This window comes from Simochromis diagramma, unplaced genomic scaffold (genome assembly GCF_900408965.1).
Source record: "Simochromis diagramma unplaced genomic scaffold, fSimDia1.1 OVJJ01000669.1, whole genome shotgun sequence".
NCBI classification, from domain to species: Eukaryota; Metazoa; Chordata; class Actinopteri; order Cichliformes; family Cichlidae; genus Simochromis; species Simochromis diagramma.
Genome location: NW_024387458.1, coordinates 1,174,463 through 1,190,226, shown reverse-complemented (window position 1 = coordinate 1,190,226; position 15,764 = coordinate 1,174,463). Strand labels below are relative to the sequence as shown.

The 15,764-nt window shown below is 44.4% G+C and overlaps 1 protein-coding gene across 9 annotated transcripts in view; it reads right to left on the bottom strand.

Moving 5' to 3' along the window:
* Positions 1-7,177: 7,177 nt before the first annotated feature.
* Positions 7,178-15,764, bottom strand: part of jakmip3 (Janus kinase and microtubule interacting protein 3) — a 36,256-nt gene continuing 27,669 nt past the window's right edge. For 4 of the 9 annotated variants that reach the window (XM_040014051.1, XM_040014050.1, XM_040014054.1 and 1 more), the window contains 10 exons: positions 15,678-15,740; positions 15,436-15,534; positions 15,261-15,359; positions 12,345-12,404; positions 12,026-12,091; positions 9,882-9,950; positions 9,472-9,549; positions 8,869-9,099; positions 8,723-8,788; positions 7,178-8,500 (listed from right to left, as the gene is read on the bottom strand). In XM_040014051.1, the coding sequence (XP_039869985.1) occupies positions 8,282-8,500; positions 8,723-8,788; positions 8,869-9,099; positions 9,472-9,549; positions 9,882-9,950; positions 12,026-12,091; positions 12,345-12,404; positions 15,261-15,359; positions 15,436-15,534; positions 15,678-15,740 (1,050 nt within the window). In that variant the 3' untranslated portion in view covers positions 7,178-8,281. Of the gene's footprint in view, positions 8,501-8,575; positions 8,636-8,722; positions 8,789-8,868; positions 9,100-9,471; positions 9,550-9,881; positions 9,951-12,025; positions 12,092-12,344; positions 12,405-15,260; positions 15,360-15,435; positions 15,535-15,677; positions 15,741-15,764 lie in introns of all 9 variants that reach the window. The other 5 variants (XM_040014055.1, XM_040014058.1, XM_040014056.1 and 2 more) reach the window with 3 other exon arrangements.

Below are 15,764 nucleotides of genomic sequence, written 5' to 3'. Positions count from 1 at the left end.
CCTCCTACCAGCTGCTAGTACGATGGTGGAGGGATGATAAACTGAGTGGAACACGAACTCCTTTCTACACTAAAGTATTCTAGAGTCAAAAAGTGAGGCTATCTGTTCCACAGCTGAAGCTTGGACCACACTGGGTCATCAACAGGACAATGATCTTGAGCACAGCAGCAAATTTCCAACAGAATGGCTGAAAAAGAAAATAATCGAGGTTCTGCAATGATCCAGCTTTGTGGTTGTTGGTTGGTAGCTGTTAGCTTGTATTTGGTTTTTGGTTGGTTGGTGTTTGGTGCTTGTTGGTTTTTGGTTGGTTGGCTGTTGGTTGGTGTTTGGTGTTTTGTGGTTGCGTTTGGTGGTTGTTGGTTGGGGGTTGGGGTTTTGTGATTGTGTTTGGTGGTTGTTGGTTGGTATTTCAATGTTGTTGGTTGGTGTTTGGTGGTTGTTGGTTGGTGTTTGGTGGTTGTTGGTTGGTGTTTGGTGGTTGTTGGTTGGTGTTTGGAATTTTGTGGTTAGGGGTGGGTGTTTCATGGTTCTTGGTTGGTGTTTGGTGGTTGTTGGTTTGTGGTTGTTGGTTGGTGATGGGTGGTTGTTGGTTGGTGTTTGGTATTTCGTGGTTGTTGGTGGATGTTTCATGGTTGTTGGTTGGTGTTTGGTGGTTGTTGGTTGGTGTTTTGTGGTTGTTGATTGTTGTCAGGGTGGGGTGGCTGTAACTCAGGTGGTAGAGCGGGTCACCCACTCACCGGAAGGTTGGTGGTTCGATCCCAGGCTCCTCCTGTCTACGTGCCAAATATCCTTGGGCAAGATACTAACCCCATGTTTGCCTACTGGCGGTTGTCAGAGGGCCCGTGGCACCAGTGTCTGGCAGCCTCGCCTCTGTCAGTGCGCCCCAGGGCAGCTGTGGCTACAATGTAGCTGCCATTCCCAGTGTGTGAATGACTGAATGTAGTGTAAAGCGCTTTGGGGTCCTTAGGGACTAAGTAAAGCGCTATATAAATACAGACCATTTACCATTTTGTTGGTTGGTATTTCATGGTTGTTGAAATAAATTAGTGTGGTTTAATGATTGGGGTCGGGGTACCGTATCTGTGTGTCTGATTGTCTTGATGCATTCTCAATCATCCAGGAAAGTAAATTTCCAAAAGTTGAATCTGTTCATCTGGACAAAGCGTTTTTGTGGGAGAAACGTTTCGTTACTCATCCAAGTCACTTGGATGAGTAACGAAACGTTTCTCCCACAAAAACGCTTTGTCCAGATGAACAGATTCAACTTTTGGAGATGTGTGTCTGATTGATGTGCTGCTGATATCAGACTGATATTTCCTTACATGTAACAAGTAACCCCTCTCAAATACCTAAATATACCACACCTGAGTGTACCTGCTGCTGAGCCTTGTTTCAGGTTCTCAGTTCTTTTAGTTTTTAGTCAGTACTGTAGGGAGCGGCACGAGGATTCCCATCCCTAATATTTAGTTCGGTATCGTACTAAAATATAGCATTACCCAGGGAGGTGTTACTGTAGTACGCTCAGTAATCACAGTACAGTGAATGAAGTCTTTAATTATTTATGAGATGAGCGGATAGAAGAAACAAATCTACAATCAGCCTCTAACTTCTGAGAGCAATTAATCGTTGTGATTTACTGCACGAGGGATGAGAACGTGATGTAACAGACCTGTCTGCTGTGACCGTGGGGAGGATATGAATTGCTGAATAATTATTTTAAAGTGAAACTGAATCGTGAACTGTGTCTGTGACATTTCATTAGAAACTGAAGTGGAAGGAAGAAAAACGGGAAATGAAGTGAAGTCTCCACAGCCTGGGGTCACACTAACCGTATGCCCATCAACTTTGTAATACGATACAAAGTTGTTCCAAGTCGTCTTATCAATGATGTGTTACATGACTATACTTATCTGTAACAAATGACTGAAGCAAAATAAACACTCACCATCTGATGGTCGGTAACTCTGAGTTGTGTGAAGGTTGAAAGGTGAGATCAGCAGGATATGAGCATTACAAAGATAAACAGAACTCACATTTTCAATTCACTAGAAATAATACAAACCTCTCTCTTGCCACAATTTTCCCGAGTGTGTCCAGATGTGTGTCCTCCTCCTCTTCTGGCGGCGTGGCCTCCATCTCGGCTGCGGGTGCAAGTGGCTTGGCATCGCTGCGGCCGCAGACCCAACGACTCAAAGTTCAGTGTCTTGTTCTCGAACGCTCCCTCGACATTGCAGAACATCCCGCCGTACTTCATCCGAGGTCGAGGAGAGTCTGAGCCGAGCCGCGAAAGGAGAGAAGAGCAGTCGTCCTCCGGGGAGCACCTCCTCTCAGACATCCTGGAGAGATGTGACCTGATCAGAAACAAGCAAGAGAAGAAAAGGAGGAGGAGGCGGGGAGGATGAAGATCTCAGACGATAAACGAACCGACAGGATGTGGAGGAGGTGGAGGAGGAAGAAGGGAAGAAAGGAGGTCATGGGCCCAAAGTAAGATTAAGAGGGAGGAGGAGGAGAACACAAAACTTCAACCAATCAGATTCACAGGTCTGTCCTTTGTCTCCTTTTCTCTCTCAGGAGTTCATCTTTATTGCTCAGCATACCCTCACACCTCCCCACTCACTGATATCTCTGACTTTATCAGCTTTGAATGAGACGAAGGTCGTGACCAACGCGCGCGCACACACACACACACACACACACACACACACACACACACACACACACACACGTGTCAGTGCTCATTACTGCTGATGCTCTGAAGTTGCTGCAGTTTGAACTTGATTTCTTTGCCTGTCAGATTTAGTCCATCTAATCTCACACACACACACACACACACACACACACACACACACACACACACACACACACACACACACACACACACACACACACACACACACAGCCAGTGAACTGTAACAAAGTCTGTAGTTCATGCCCACATGAAGCTTTCCTCTTTGAAAATGAAGTCAGAGTATCTGCTCAGAGTTCTTAAACTGAATGCAGGGCGACCGCAGTCAGAAAGTAAACAAAGGTTGTAACAACAAACATCAGGTTATTGGATGATCCAAACACAGTAAAGAAAAAAGGAAGAGAGAGGGAGAGACTGCTGAAACTACTTCATGTTTAAAGTGAGTGGAAGTTTCTGATGAAAATGTTCTGCAGGATCTTTGGAAATCTTCATCAGAATGTAAAATAAGATGCTGACTCTTCTGCACAAACACAGAGAACCTTCGGAACTAAGAAACAATCCTCCCAGGATGGCGTGAAACGCAACCAGAGTCCACCTTTCTTCACTTAATCTTCCACTCCCCTCACTCATGAACACCATCCCAAGATACTCAAATGTTGGACTCGGACTGCAAAATAGGCCATGACTATCTTCACTTTCATTTCAATATCTAAAAAACTGCATGGCTGTTATCTTTTCATGTCTTATGAATGTCGGATCTGATATTGTGTGCACTGAGACAGATTTGAACACCAGGACCAGAAACTTTCACAGGATCAGTGCTGGACTATATCAAGTTCTGTATTGGAAATATGACTGTGAACAAAAGCATTCTGGTTTTCCCCAAACCAAAAACCCTGGATGACCCACGAGGTCCGCACACTCCTCAAAGCCCGGGATGCCGCCTTCAGGTCAGGTGACAGAGCTTTGTACAGGGCTGCTTGACCTGACCTGAAAAGGGGAAAAAGCCAAGACAGACCACAAAAGAAGCATCTAGTCCCAGCTGTCCAGCACCAACACACGGGAGGTGTGGTGGGGAATGCAAGACATCATCAACCACAGAGGCTGTGAAAACAGAAAACCTGAGTGTGCAGCTGGCAGAGGAAATAAACAGCTTCTTCACCCGCTTTGAAACACAGCAACAGCAGCACTCACCTGCTTCAGCCCTGCTCCCATCCTCATCCTCACCTGGATCCTGCACCGCTCCATTCACTGTAACGGAGCACGATGTCAGACGTGTGCTCCTAGCAGTGAACCCCAGGAAGGCTGGTCCAGACAAAGTACCTGGCAAGGTGCTAAGAGCGTGTGCCCACCAGCTCACCCTCATCTTCACCAGACTCTTCAACCTCTCTACTTAAAACCACACGAAGTGATTAACTACTCCGACATCTCGGATATCTTACGCCCCCTAGCTTCCTCCCGGGATCAGTCTACTTTCAGACTGTTTTGCCATCGCCCGCCATGTCGGACAGGATGCCCACTCGGACTTACCGGTTGACTTTCTACCTGCTTGGAGCTGGATGCGGGCCCGTGGAGGTGGCGTGAACCACAGCAATCTACACCTGCTGAGGCGTCCTCCAAGAAACAATAAGACCACAATCCAGATGGCTGTGCTAAACACCAGGTCACAGGGACTTCTTATTTCTGACGGAGACCTGGATTCGTCCTGGTGAGTCCTTTTCCCTTTCGGAACTTCTTCCACCGCAATGGTGGAGGGCTAGCCTCAGTTTTTAAAAACAAATTCTGAGCACGGCTTTTGCCTCCTGCCTTGCCCTCCAGCTTCCAAGTGCAGCTACTGGAGTTAAACTTTGCCCCCTCGATCCTCTGTGCTGTTGTGTACCGACCGCCAAAATGTAATTTTGTTTGTGAGTTCGCCGATCTTTTAGGTAATCTTTTTTTAAGTTACGACTATATTTTTATTACCAGTGATTTTAACATTCATGTTTGTTGTGAATCAGACCCGCTGGTCAAGGATTTTCTGGCTCTCATTGACCCTTTTTCTCTCACTCAGAGTGAGTAAGCAAACCAACGCACATTAAAGGCCACACACTTGATCTCGTACTGTCATATGGCTTGGACATTTGCATTATGGATATCAGCAATGCTGGAATTTCGGACCACTTCCCAGTTATGTTTAATGTCGAAATATGTAATGTGGAGTTGAACTGTGAGGACTCCCTGTACAAAGTATGCAATATTAATCCTGAAGCAATCGTTCATTTTTCCACGGCCTTGACTAACTCTGCATTTTATGATGATAATTGTAAGACAACTACACCAGTAAATGAACTCACTAATTCCTTTATATCTATATATACTTCTATCTTGGACACTGTGGCTCCCTTAAAGACCAAACACTTTAAACCTAATCGCCAACCCTGGCTGAATGAATCCACCCACACTCTCAGACGTGAATGCTGCTGAGGCGAAAGGAGATGGAAAAAAGACAAACTCCAGATTTCCTTGGACATTTTGCAGAACTGCCGTTTGAAATATCAGAAGGCTGTTAAAGTCACAAAAGCTTCTTTCCTGTCGGAAATCATTGCAACTAATAGCCACAAACCCCAATTCAGTGATTAACCCTTCCTCTGCCACTTTGACGGAGGCCTCCCCAGCTCTCTGTGAAAAATTCCTAAATTATTTTATAGATAAAATCTCAGCACTAAGGGCCACAAATCTATCAGCAGCAAACCAAAACCTAAATTCTGAATGCTCAACAGTCTTTCAACAGTTTGAGCCTGTGACTCTCCTGACTCTTAAGGAAATAATAAATTCATTGAAAAGTTCGAACTCCTGCCACAACATTCTTCCTTCCCGTATTATTAAGGATGCTCTGAACATCATTGGACCTGTATCCTACTCCTAATGAACTCCTCACTGTTATCAGGCTGCGTCCTGTCTGCCTTCAAACATGCTGTTGTGCAACCTGTTATCAAGAAAGTAACCTTGATCCAAATGTTCTTTCAAACTATAGGCCAATCTCTAAACTTCCTTTGATGGCCAAAATCTTGGAAAGAATAATCCTGCAATAAATAAAGGCATTCTATTCTATTCTAGTTTTTTCTTCCCACTGTCACCATTGATGCTTATATAGGTGCTCTGACTAATTTTGTGTCGTCTTTACCTTATTAAAGTATATTTAGTTGACTGTTGTTGTGAATTACTGGTCTTTGAATGATGCTGAACTGATTTGGATTGGATTATTCTGGTGAAAATGCACTTGGACTCAATAATCCGACATAAGCAACAAAACAGACTGCTCCTTGTTCGGTTTCCATTTTTAATCGCCAACTCTTCAGATGTTCAGTGTTTAGACTCACAGCAGGGATAGAAAAATATCATCTGGAATAATAAAAGTACAACAGCAGGATGCAACTTTTAAAACAACAGATTCTGATACTGCTTCATTTGAACACTGAGGATAACTCAGAGAAATGGTAAATGGTCAAAATGACAAAGTGCAGAATTTGAAGTCAAATACGGTTGCTGGCAGAAACCCAAAAGAAACAAAAGCTTTAAAAATATTAATGTAATGTAGGTATTAACCAAAATACAAAGTCTTTAGCTTTTTTATAATTAAACTTTTTATTTAACAATATCCGGTAACTTCAGTGTAAAGTGAAAAGGTGCATCATTTCATGTAATACTAATCAATCATATATTATATATTGTGATATAGTTTAGTTTTAGTTCTGTGACATTATTTAGATATGGATTTAGGAACAGAAACATATTGGGAGTCATTTCCAGGACCTAAATCCAGGATATCTAGCACCTCAAGATCAGAGACTACTGCTGTGCTTTTCTCCATCAAATTAAACACAGTCTGAACCTGGTTTGTCTGGACCCGGTGAACCTGGTTTCTCTGGACCTCATGAACCTGGTTTGCCTGCACCTTATGAACCTGGCTTGTTTGGACCCGGTGAGACTGGTTAATCTAGACCTCCTGAACCTAGTTTATCTGGACCTGGTGAACCTTGTGTGTCTGGACCTCCTGAACCTAGTTTATCTGGACCCGGTGAACCTGGTCTATCTGGACCTCCTGAACCTGGTTTGTCGGACCTCATGTTTGTCTAGACCTCCTGAACCTGGTTTATCTGGACCTCATGAACCTGGTTTGCCTGGACCTGGTGAACCTGGTTTGTCTGGACCTCGTGAACCTGGTTTATCTGGACCTCATGAACCTGGTTTGTGTGGACCTGGTTAACCTGGTTTATCTGGACCTCCTGAACCTGGTTTATCTGGACCTCATCAAGCTAGTTTGTCTGGACCCGGTGAACCTGGTCTATCTGGACCTCCTGAACCTGGTTTGTTGGACCTCATGTTTGTCTGGACCTCATGAACCTGGTTTGCCTGGACCTGGTGAACCTGGTTTGTCTGGACCTCCTGAACCTGGTTTGTCTGGACCTCATGAACCTGGTTTGCCTGGACCTGGTGAACCTGGTGTGCCTGGACCTCATCAACCTGGTTTGTCTGGACCCAGTAAACCTGGTCTATCTTGACCTCCTGATCCTGATTTATCTGGGCCTCATGAACCTGATTTGTGTGGACCTGGTTAACCTGGTTTATCTGGACCTCATGAATAATGAATGAATGAATGAATACATTTTATTTAAGAAAGCGCCTTTCAAAACACGCAAGGACACTGTACACAAGCAATAACAACAACAAACATAACAATTTACAAAATAATAATGATAAAACGTTGAGCAAATAGATCAAATAAATTAAAGTAGCAGGATGGAAAGATTTATGTGGAATAGGCTAATGTGAATAGGTGAGTTTTGAGTCTGGACTTATATAGAGGGATGGAAGTGATGTTCCAAAGTCGGGGGCAGAGCAACAGAAAGCCCTGCGCCCCATGGTGGCTAGCCGGGGGGAAGGGATGGAAAGAGAAAGAGAGGAGGAGGATCTGAGATACGGAGAAGGAATGGTGATTTGAACCAGGTCAGAGAGGTATGAAGGTGAGAGATGATGGGTAGCCTTGAATGTGTACAAAAGTATCTTGAAATCGATGCAGTATTTAACCGGAAGCCAGTGAACCTGGTTTGTGTGGACCTGGTATACCTAGTGTGCCTGGACATCATGAACCTGGTTTATGTGGACCTGCTGAACCTGGTTTATCTGGACCACTTCACTTCACTCTTATCTCCTAACAGACCTCCTGACATTGTGGAGGTCCTTCTTCTGTTGCAGACGAACCAGGTGTGACCTTAGCTCTGTGAATAAAGCGGGAGGAGCTAAATTCACTGTCTGCTCTTCAGGTGGAACAGCCAATCAGAACAAAGAATTATTGAACTAAACTTCTGTCAGGCTGGTTTCTGATGTTTTTATGTCTAGTTCTTATAGAGATTTTGCTCTTCAGCCTAACTCTGCTGAGCTCAGGTTCAGCTCTGCCACAGGTTACTGAACCAACCCCATCTGACAACTTCAAAATCAGCGACCTAAGCTAATCATATAGGGTGTCACCTAGTTTAGCTAGTAAGAGTCCAACACCAGTTTGGGCCAGACTCTTTTACTTAGCTGAACATCAGCAAGCTGAAACGAAGCCATCAGTCATTGTGAGACAGCACAGTGGCATTCTAGGAACGTGTAACAGGATAGTTTGAGAGCCAGCTGACAGCTGGGCTCTGCTCTGATTGGCTGGCAACAGAGAACCCATAGACCCTCGGTTGGTGAGCTGCTGGTTCCAGGAATCCTTTCAGGTCCTCCTGGTCTGATCCAGACTGAGCTGACCTGGCCACTCAGCTGCTGGACTGTGGTGGTCTGCACACACTAAAGCAGAGCAAACATTTTACTACACTGAGATCCAACAGGTAAACTCTGCACACCTGGGAAAGTGTGACCAACCTGCTGCTGTTAGGACCAAAGGATGAAGGCCAAAGAGAAGAAGAGAAACAGGAAAAGGAACTGAAAGAAGAAGAAAGCAGTGCAGAATCTGTCGATGTCAAAGGAAGCAGTTTTTTACATACATGTTTCTGTTCTATTTGTCTTTACCTTCTCTTCCAGCTCTTTAATCTGTCGTTTCTGTGCTTCTATAAATTCTTCCAGCTCCTTGTTCCGCTGACAAACACAACATCATTGATTACAGACTACAAAGGAGAAATCATAATAGTGTACCTGTGCTCATTTCAGTGGTTTACCTGTTGGGTGAGCTGCAGTAGTTCCATCCGCTCTCGAAGGATTTGGGCATCTCTCTCTCTGAGCTCACACATCACAGTTCGTTTCCACTGGTCCATGGCTCTCCTCAGCTCCTCTCGCTCTCCCTCTGTCAGACTCTCAGACAGCCGACCCTCCATCTTTAATCCCTCTATCCTGGATTCCTCTTCCTGCTGCAGAGCCTCAAACAACATGGCCTCCAGCTCCAGGATCCTCTGGATCAAAGAAACATTTTTGCGCTGTCATTGTTGTTGCTCAATCATCCAGCTAAGGAAATCCCAAAATGTTGATCCTGTTCATTTGGATGTTTTCAGTGGGAGAAACGTTTTGTCACTCATCCAGGTGCAGGTTTCCCAACTTTATAAACAGGAAATTTGCACAATGACTGAAACGAGCACCACTGAACGAACAACGGGCCGTGAAGTCATTTCCTTGATCATTAATATGCAGATTGTCATGGCCATAGATTGACAACCATTGATCACAGCCCACTGATCAACGGGCCAATGATATCAGAACAGGCTCAAAGACTTGCTCTCAGTTATTTGGTTGACCTCTCCACAGTACAGGTTCAGCTATTCACTGACCTTATGGGCCTGATCCATCGACTGCTTCCTGTAGTCCAGCTCTTCATCCAAGTAACCTTTCTGCTTACTGAACAGCTCCTAGAAAACAACAGCATCTTCACTGACACCACATTTATTTACCCCAGACAACAACTTCCCAACATGGATACTGCTGCTTTACAAACCGCTAAGGCCTTTTAATGTTTTCTGTACAAACAGACTCCGACATATGAAAGAGTTGAAACTAAAAGCTTCCTGTCCAGCTCGCGATCACCACGCTCTTCTTACTGGACCGACTCACCACAGAGCACTTATTTTAGCCTCATAATTCAGATGGATCTAGTGTCATTGACCAGACCACAGATCAGATCACATGATTTCAGCAAGTAGAAAAAAGTCCCAACAGAGACCAGATACACTTTGTCTTTCACCTTCTCACTCTCGATGTCCAACATTTTCTGCTGCAGAGCCGATTTTGTCACTTCAATGGACTCCAGCCACTGAAAGGGGGTAAAGAGAGACAGGTGAGCAGACAGGTAGACAGAGACAGGCTGGTCGTAAAGCAGATATTGATTGTGCACTGTCTGTCCTCCTCATCAATCCAAGTTCATCTTTAAATTTCTGTGTATGTTCAGCTTTATTCACAGAGTTCACACAAATCTGTGTGAACTCTGTTTCTCACCTGAACTCGTTCATCCCAAACAAACAGTTTAGGAGCCTCAGGTGACGCATATGAACAAACGATGAGCACCGGGCTGTGTCACGGGATACTAGAGTACACTGAGTACTACTTTTCAAAGCTTTTATTAACCCACAGATGCTGGAGAATCTGGGAACCTCATCAACACTCAGCATCTTTAAATCTCACCTAAAGACTTGTTTTTAAATGTTTCTGACACTTTTCTGTTTTTCTGTATCTTCCTGCAGTAGCGCTGCCACAAACGATTATTTTGATAGTCGACTAGTCACCGATTATTTTTGCGATTAGTCGACTAGTCAGATCATCATCCATTGGACGTAAAACTACAGCTTATTGCGCCAGCAGCATCTGCTCTTATATAACTATCATTAGCTTACAGCTTTAAGTGTTTAAGGTCTGTGCTAACTAACAATAAAGACAAGATGATAGTTTATTAAATTTTAATGAAATTTGCAGATTGTTTCGGTGAAGTTTAATAAACTCCTTGCTATCTAAAATATAACAGGACACCGGAGTAAATTCTGGAGCATCTCACACTTCTGATAATCAGCTGTCTGCTTGACGTTTATTCAGCTGTGTAAAAACTATAACTTTAATCTCAGCCAAACAGATTTACTCAGGAACAAATAAAACACTGAAAAAAGCCAAACAATAACATTTTTAAGTTATCTAAGTGACTTATATGTTTAACCTGAGTAACGAAAGACGGCGGTGGGTTTGAAAACGATTTGCCGGGAGTCCGGTGTTCTCACGGCTCTAGTGACCTAGCCCCCGGCTAGCTATCGAGCTAGTGGGTAACAGACGTCTCTGAAAACGTCGGAGCGCTTTTGAAAATATGCGGTGTCTTGATAAACTGAGCAGATATTTGAGGTTTACACAGCTACATTCTCGCCTGAAAATATGTTAAACGTTTATTTTGTGACCCAGAAAGAATAATAAGAGTAATATTAAAACTAACTAGCTGCCGCCATTGTTGGAAACTGAGCAGGGCTGCGCTATGAATTCTGGGACACAGCTTCTTCTTCTTCGGGGTTTAACGGCAGCTGGCATCCTTGTACATGCAGTGCTGCCACCTTCTGTTTCAGTCTGTTATTACACTCTTAAATCCTGCTACTTATTCCTGCGTCTTTTGTGATCTTACAAAGCTTCAAACGACGCGTCGACTATTAATAATAATAATGGATTGGATTTATATAGCGCTTTTCTAGGCACCCAAAGCGCTTTACAATACCACTATTCATTCACTCTCACACACTGGTGGAGGCAGCTACAGTTGTAGCCACAGCTGCCCTGGGGCAGACTGACAGAAGCGAGGCTGCCATATCGCGCCATCGGCCCCTCTGGCCAACACCAGTAGGGTAAAGTCTGCCAGGCAAACGACGCACTAGACGTGGCAACCGCCCTTCTGTTATGCGTGCCAGACCACGGTCGCCAATAAATCAGTGACATCACTTCGTGGCGCCCTATCCGGCAGACATTTTTGTTGATTCTAGTCCATTAACAAACACATGATGGTAAGAGCCAACTTAGCTGGTGTTCATGTTTCGTGAATCACATGGTATTTTTGCATGTGCACACATTTTATATTGTTACCTCGCAGAGACAGAGCAAACAGCTTTGTGAAACAATAGCGACGAGCTGCCTGACTGTTCACCTGAAACCTGCCGAGAGCAACAGCAACTTTACGAGATCGGACTGATCTTATGTAAACTTTGATGAGCCGTCAGTTATTCCACGTCCTCAATCTCACTATGCGAACCTGCTTTTTCCCTGTGCCAATAACTCTGAGAGGTGCAAAGAATAAGAAACTTTATCTGCATCCTGTCAGAGAGCAGAAACCTCAGCTCTCTGAGAACTGACAGGTGGGACGCTCACCTTTTCTGCTAGAGTGAGTACCGTCCGGGCATGTATTACCACCACCTGCTCTTCATTGGACAGATTCTACAGAAAAACAACATGTCAGCAATATATAAACAACACGCTCAACATGGAAATTATTGTTGTCCCGACACAAACTCAGATTTATTCACTGATCATCAGAAAGGACTCACTAATGAAACAGGGAACGTGTCACCACGGTTACTAAACAGCATGTTTACAAAATGCACACATTCAACACACGTGAAGCCACAAGCGGATTACATGGATCACATGTTTCAGTGACACATACATGTACAAAATAAATTCAACATACACTTACGGCGTTATCTCCCAGAATGTCCAGCTTCTTCATCAGCTCACTCATCACAATGTCCTGATGGGCAAATCACAAAAACAACCATTACACAGTGAAAAAATAAACACACACAAATAGACGACAAGACACAAAAGCAAAACAACTCAGTCACAATTAAAAGCTAGAGAGTAAGGATCTGTCTTCAGATGGAGAGACCCTAATTTGAAGAAGCAAACTGTCCAAAGTTTACACACAGCAAAGGCCCCTCCTGTGTTTCAGTCAGAAGCAACCTTCAGTTTATAGCATGAGATAAAGATCAGAGAGGTACGGCGAAGCTTATCCACTTAGAGACTTAAAACAAGCAATAACATCTTAAATCAATTCTATAACGTGCTGGAAGCCAGAACGTAAACAAGCCTAGACGGGGAAATACGGTCGCGTTTACGCCTGCCTGTCAGGAGCACACGTAAACACGCGAGAGCTGAAGCTGAGAGAGCAGAGCTGCTGCCAGGTCTGGATCAGTTACTCGCATTAGCTACTCTCTCGAAGCCTTTAACAGCAGTTTCTCAATATGAAGAAACATCAAATAACATTCCCAGATTTTTGCAAAGGCAGTTCTGCTTTTCCCAGAGGGTCAAGGTCACCCTTAAGAGAAGAACGAGGGTCAGAAGATCCACATAGGACAATCTCAGCTTTTTGATTGTTCACATTCAAAACATTTAATGCCAGCCATGATTTAATATCATGAAGACAGTCACGCACACTTTCAAAGTCTGTAGAATTCTTTTTAAGAGGAAAGATTTGTGAATCATCAGCAAAACAGTGAAAAGAGAATCCATATTTTCTGAAAATAGAGCCTAATGGGAGCATGTGAAAGGAGAAAATGCTGGGCCAAGGGTAGATCCTTGAGGGACTCCACATGGATGGATGAACCTGACAGAAAACATTCTGCTGCTTAAATAGAATCTAAACCAATCAAGAGCAGGTCCCTTAATACCCACACCAGTCTGGACACTACAACACCATGACCCACTTTATCAAATGCAGTGCTCAGGTCTAAAAGCACTTAAATGGCATTAATAAAAGATCATTAAAAACTTTTAAAGGCATAGTTTCAGTGCTGTGTAGCGCTTTGAGCCTGGCGCTGGACACAGACAATTTTCTCCAGGACTTTGGACACGAAAGGGAGCTCAGAGAATTGTTTTTTTGGCACTCTGGCAACATGAATTATAGTTTGAAGGCCAAGAGAAACAGAATAGAATAATCCTTTAATTGTCCCACAAGGGGAAATTTGGTGATGCCCACCTGATTTATTTTTCCAAGTGGATCATTATTCATCCACTTGATTGATCTTTATAAATTATTTATTCTTTTAAGTTATTACAATTGGAACAGACAGGACCCGTGGATAGAAAAGGGAAAGACAAAGACAAGCGACCTTCCAAAAAGGAGAGGGAAAGAAAAGCAGAGGGGAAGAGCGACAGAGAGAAAAGATCAGCTGGATCACCTGCTGGCAGAAAGAGAACAACACAGTAGGGAGACCACAGCAACAACATGGATAAGCAGAACTAACAGTAAATAATAAAAACCGAGCGGAGCAGCACGCAACGACAACGCATGGAGGCAGCCGCCAAGGAAGAAGTGTGTGTCTGTGAACACAGGTGTGCACACACAGGTGCTCAGGTGTGAACACCTGTGTGTGCAAGCGCACTTGTATTCATAAGGTTCCTCCATGTAAGTGCAGCTGGATAGTGTAGTGGTAAGACTACACATCCCACTTTGGAGTGGGAGGTGCAAGTTCGATTCCCACCCAGTATCCACTAAGAACCAAGCCAGCGGCTGTCCGCGGCTCGGCTATTACAGACAAAGCTTGTTTGTTTGTAATAGTAGGTGTTGCGAGCCATGAAGCAGGCATGGAGATGATCCCAGACATCCAGAGGCCCCCCAGAGCACCGGAGGAGCAGCTGCGCACATCACCATTGTGGCGACATCGCCACAGGCTCCGCCAGCAGCCGCCAACCGAAGAGGGGACTGAGCCCCCCACCCCTGGAAGGGGCCTGACCGAGCAACGGGTGCCGGGATTGATCCAGTACACGGCATGGTGTTAATAATCGGACAGTAGGTCCAATGGTGTCAAAGACTTATTATGTCGAGGCTTCAGACGGGACACTACTTCAGTGCACCAAGAAACAGGTTAAAGGTGTGTTCAGGGGTATTCAGCACAAACAGCATCGACATGTTGAGGATGATTTTTAGTTATCTTGCATCACAGGGATGTTTGTTCTAAACTCCAACCTGAGCTTTTCTTAATCCAGATCTGCTGCTGCGACTCTACCGGCCTCTGATGTGCATGCGACGACTTGAATCTGTGACAGACTAATTTCTACGTCTGTGATTGAACACTGACCAAACTTCAGCGCCTAAGGGTTCACAGATGCAGCGTGAACCCTAGAAATAAAAAGCTGTGAATGGTTGTCTGTCTCTGTATTAACCCAGTGACAAACCTGTGACCTGTCCAGGTGTACCCCGCCCATCGCCCTATGACAGCGAGGATGTGCTGCAGTCCCCCCACAACACTGAATTGGATAAAGAAAACGGATGGCTATAATAGATTTATCTCACTGCTGCTTGATGATCACAAATTCAATAATCTTCTGCAGCGCTGCTGTCATTGTTTTTGCAGCACTTTATTTTCTTTTACATTTTTATAGATCTGTCAGCATTCCTCTAATAACTCCTCTCACTGGAGCAAAAGGAGCTCAGCTGATCCATTTGTAAAGAGAATGAAATGACAAATCAAACGCACCTTTCAGGCCCAGTTTAACAGTGAAAGTGTAGCTTAGTTCAGCCAGCTAACACAGTGCAAGCCTGGATTTGCTGAACATGCTGGCAGTGCACCCCTCAGAGATATTTACAGGTGACAGATGTACTCACAGTGACTCCCTCTGCCTCACAGTAAACCTGTAGAGGACTGAGGCCTTCTGGGAAATGGAGCTGTTGGAAATTGATGGCGGGTGAGCGCCTCTCCCTCTCCTGAACAGCAAACAGAAATCACAGGTAAACGTCTGGAAGTTTGAGATGCTGTTACTGGCATCTGCAACGTTTTCACCTCTAACTCCAGGATCCTGAACTCCAGCAGCTCGTTCTGGTCTTTGGCATCCTGGATGTCGTTTTTCAGTCGCAGCTCTTCACCTTCCATCTGCCTGACCTGCAAACCATCCGTTGTTACATGTGACATTAAGTCTATTCTCAGCCAAATACCAAATATACCAAATGCAAGTTGTTCTTTTTGATTCGGAAGAATTTGTGTGTATATTTACTGAGACGTCACGATTGACAAATGCGATTCACCTTCGCCACCAGTTCCTGATTCCTCCGATACAACGCCTGCTTCTCCTCCACCCACTTCAGGTCCTGAGACACAGACAGAGCGAACGC